This window comes from Aplysia californica, unplaced genomic scaffold (assembly GCF_000002075.1).
Source record: "Aplysia californica isolate F4 #8 unplaced genomic scaffold, AplCal3.0 scaffold00328, whole genome shotgun sequence".
Lineage (NCBI taxonomy): Eukaryota > Metazoa > Mollusca > Gastropoda > Aplysiida > Aplysiidae > Aplysia > Aplysia californica.
In genome coordinates this window covers 792855-797146 of record NW_004797598.1, presented here as the reverse complement: position 1 = coordinate 797146, position 4292 = coordinate 792855, and the positions used below count along the sequence as shown (strand labels likewise).

Genomic DNA, 4292 nt, shown 5'->3' with positions numbered 1-4292 from the left:
TCTCTCTCTCTCTCTCTCTCTCTCTCTCTCTCTCTCAGTACAAGTGAATCATCGCGAGGACATGTATGTATCCGGATATCCCATTCTTCCAATGATAAAGCTGTGACATCTGTCTCCTCGGTCTGCTAGATCATCGTGTTCAAATATCCGGATAATCTACCATCTGTCTACCCGGTCCGTGAGATGATCGTGTTCAAATATCCGGATAATCTACCATCTGTCTACCCGGTCCGTGAGATGATCGTGTTCAAATATCCGGATAATCTACCATCTGTCTACCCGGTCCGTGAGATGATCGTGTTCAAATATCCGGATAATCTGACAGATTTGTGACATCTGCTGGTCTTGTGTACAGAACAACAGAAGAATTGTTCAAGTCGGGAGGAGATCCAGAATCTATAGATCTATATACAGTCGTTTGTTCATCTGGTCCTGAACTGTGAGGAGAGAGGAGGAAAGGGGGGGGGTGTGAAGTGTTGTCTGATGTTATGTAGTACTTTGGAGTAATAAATACATTGAAGGAGGATTGTGGGTGGTTGGCGGGTGCTCTGGTATGGTTTGCTCTTTCTTTCCTGTAAAAATTCTATCGTCTTTATCTCCGCTCCTTCTTTTTTTGGGTTTGTTACTCTCTTGTAACATCTCTAATCTTCGTCACTTATATGACCTTATCGTGTTGCAAGTGCTGTAAAACTTTTACTAAATCGAAGGAGCGTTCAGGTGAAAAGTGATTACTCAGCCAGCTGTGTTGTTAATTCATGATGTATTTGAATGTTTTGCTGTGTATAACTTTAACCGGTCTTTTCTTGGGTCTGTGCGAACGCTTTTCCACTGCTCAGTGTTCGACTCTGCCGTACCCCAATATGAGAAGTAACGTATTACGGAGTCGAACACTGAACAGCTGATTTGCTGTTGCACCAACCATTTTCAGTGTCATGCTGAGTTTTGCCCATCAAATTGGAGATTTGATGTTCGTGAAAGAAGGATAATGGCGCTGAAAATAGAGGGATCAAACAAGTTCAAAAGCTTGAATATAATATGAGAAATAAAATTGTATTTGATGGCAAATACACATGTGATAGCTAAAGCTTGTTTAACTAAATTGAATCCAATCCTGAATCCTGGAAACTAACATCTCAATGACAACGTAAATTTTAAAAGATTATGTATAGTCAGCCCTTCTGCATGACTGTGAAAGCCAGATAATTACTGGAGATGACTAAAACACACAAGAGGCAACGGAAATGTGGTTTATTAGGAGACTGTTGAGAATTTAAAGAAAGAAAAGTAGATCCTGAATTTATATCGAGAAGTTTCACAGATAAATGGTGGGGGGAAAAAGTTTCACAGATAGATAGTGGGGGGAAAAAGTTTCATGAAGAAGTACTCATACTTTTTCGTCTGGGTCACGTTCCATGCCTTTGGAATCGCTCATTTGTGTCTAGTATTGTGTCTAGTAAGGCATTATCAGGCTTTCTAACCATCCCCAATTTTTTTCTGGGACATTACCAGATTTGGCGATCAAGAATTTGAGCGCCCTCATTACATACATACCCTGAACTGAACCGAAACCAGTCCCCCATTGATGTAATTTTGTTTTATTATTATGTAAACTGATGTAGCTTTAATGTCGAGTGTCCCTGTTAAGGTTTTGAAAAAAGTTGGCAAACCTGCCAAAAAATTCCAAATGTATTGCTCATTTTTTTTATCAACCATGTACTGTCATTATGTCCCCTCCTTCTTTTTGGAGTTTGTTACTCGCTTGTAACACCTTTAATCTTCAGCACTTATATGTGAGGCAGCGTGGTGGAATCAGGTTCTCATCAAAATAATGAAATCGAAGAAAACAGCAGTTTTCTCCCTGCTTAACAGTTTTTATCAAATTTTCTTTTTTTCCTCAACACCTTTTCTGTCCGTTTACAAACACATTCCTTTTGAGGATTTCACCGAAAACATTGATTAAAGGCACAAAAATATAAATTTACAGTTTCCATGGACTCTTCAGCTTTGGAATTTACCTAGTTTTGGTGGCCATTTTCTCACTAATTTTACCTCTTAAATGAGTTGACCCCCACCTCCTTCAATCCAAAATATCTCCACTTCTATTGAAGATGGTTGGTTAGTTTTTTTCATTGAAATCAAGACTAATGAACAAGCTTAAAGATGATACCAATAACTCAATATGCCCAAAAATTGACGAGAGCCTGATTCCACCATGCTGCCTCACATATGACGACATTATTGTGTCGCAAGTGTCGGGAAACTCTTGCTGAAACTTAAAACTAAATTGTTTTGTGATTTACTTCTTATCATTTTTCTCTCTCTAACAGCCAACAAGATTCGCCAGTGCATGAGGGAGAAAACCCGTTTGGAGACACGGACGGCGATGAAGGGGAGCCAGACGTGGAGGATCCGCCGAGCCAAGGGTGGGCCGTGCGAGCGCTGTACGACTACGTGAAGGCGGAGGACGATGAGCTAGAGTTCAAAGCTGGTGAGTTAATGTGGTTTTGTGTGTGAGTGTGTGTGTGTGTGTGTGCGTGCATGTGTGCGTGTGCGTGCGTATGACTACGTGAAGGCAGAAGACGATGAGTTAGAGTTCAAAGCTAATGAGTTACCTCTTTAAGCCCTGAGTTTTTTCTACCGTTTCCCGGAGTTTTTTTCTACAGTCACCCAAACTTAGTGCCCTATGTCTCATTATTTCCCCAAAAGCTTGCCTCCAACTTCAAAATGCTGGAGACAAAGGCTTTGTCATTACTAAAAAAAACTTGGTGGTTCGTGAATAGTTCCGAAAAGCAAGCAAAGCTAGCACTAAATACAACGAAACTTCTTTCCTATCAAACATCTATCGTCCTTATCTCCCTTTCTTCTTTTTTATGTTTTATTACTCTCTTGTAACACCTCTAATCTTCTGGTGCTCATATAACCTTATGCTGTTGCGAGCGCCGTAAAACCTTTACAAAAAAATAAACAACTTTTCCGCTGGTGGGTTGGGTTGTTTTTTTTTGGGGGGGGGGGTTCTTTTTTTTTCTTTCTGTATAAGCGTTTCTCCGTGTGCTTCATTTTGGTGTGGACACACCCGCATTCTAACTGACTTTTTGTTCTTCTGTAGGAGACATCTTCACACAAGTGGCGACGGAGGATGAGATGGGGTGGTGCAAGGGGCAGAAAGGCGGCCAGATCGGATTCTACCCGAAGAACTACGTGGAGAGGATATAGTGACCAGCGCGCAAGAGGATCTGCGTTGAGCGTCGCTTTCACTTTTTATTAGAGCTGTGAATTTGTTGGATGGAACAGAAAGCCGTAGACGTATTCTGCCTCATCCTCGTGTTTTGTTACGGTACCGGAGAAGGAAGACGACCTGGTGTCGGTTGTTGATGAAGCGAAATGACTGACGACACGACGTCCCATAGGGGATGAATTCCACCGTTACAAGTGTTTCGTCGCCTTGTATCGGTTGTTGGGTGTTGATTAAAAGGACTGCTAACACAATGAGCGATGGCATTGATTTAGATCTAACTTGACAGCTCTCTTCAAGTAGTGTTTTTTTCTTTCTTTTTTTTGGTTTTTTTTTCATTTTCTTTTTTGAGCTGGCTGGCTATGTGGTAGTTAGTAGCGGCAGAGCAGAGATTTCTGCTGTCCGAGACGTTGCGAAGTGGGATCCTCAATACTTGCAGCCAGCCGCTTCACGGGAGCGGGACTACTTCTCTCCCGCTAGCGCCACCACCTGCCACCTCTCGGGATGAGGGCACGTTTGTTCCTCGGGGCTAAAACGAGCAAAAATCCTCAACGCAATTGTCAACTCTTTTTTTGTTTTGTCTGTTATACTTACAACACGCTGTTGGCCGTATTGCGAGGCTGGATGTGTTTTTGTTGTTGTGTTCCAGCGTGTGTGTGTGTGTGTGTGTGTGTGGACGTAAATAATTTTTGAGATGTCGATGTGATGTGTTTTCCCGTTTTTCCCTGACAGATAGATGACATAACTGAGACGTGATCGTCCCATATGCTCGACATTGATCAGTCTTGTTCTGATGTGTCGTGAGATTCAGTGAGAGTGTTGTGCTGGTAGCATCTTCACCTTTTCGTATGTGTGTGTGTGTGTGTGTGTGTGTATCGGTGTCGATGTCGATGTCCGACTAGGAAAAGTGAAAACTGAAACCAATTACTTTGGTTGTAAAGTCTCCCTCCTCCCCCCCCCGTAAAGTTTTGCCATTTCGTATTGTTTGTTGAGGTGTGCTGCATGTTTGTTATTTGGGTTGTCGGTATGAAACAAGGCCTGGAGTTGTGGAATTGAGACG

At 42.2% G+C, this 4292-nt stretch overlaps 1 protein-coding gene across 3 annotated transcripts in view; it reads left to right on the top strand.

Moving 5' to 3' along the window:
• LOC101851656 (protein kinase C and casein kinase substrate in neurons protein 1) overlaps positions 1-4139 on the top strand; it is a 23703-nt gene extending 19564 nt beyond the window's left edge. For 2 of the 3 annotated variants that reach the window (XM_035970853.1, XM_005102509.3), the window contains 2 exons: positions 2328-2488; positions 3107-4139. In XM_035970853.1, the coding sequence (XP_035826746.1) occupies positions 2328-2488; positions 3107-3213 (268 nt within the window). In that variant the 3' untranslated portion in view covers positions 3214-4139. Of the gene's footprint in view, positions 1-2327; positions 2489-3106 lie in introns of those variants that run through there. The other variant, XM_035970854.1, reaches the window with a different exon arrangement.
• Positions 4140-4292: the final 153 nt, after the last annotated feature.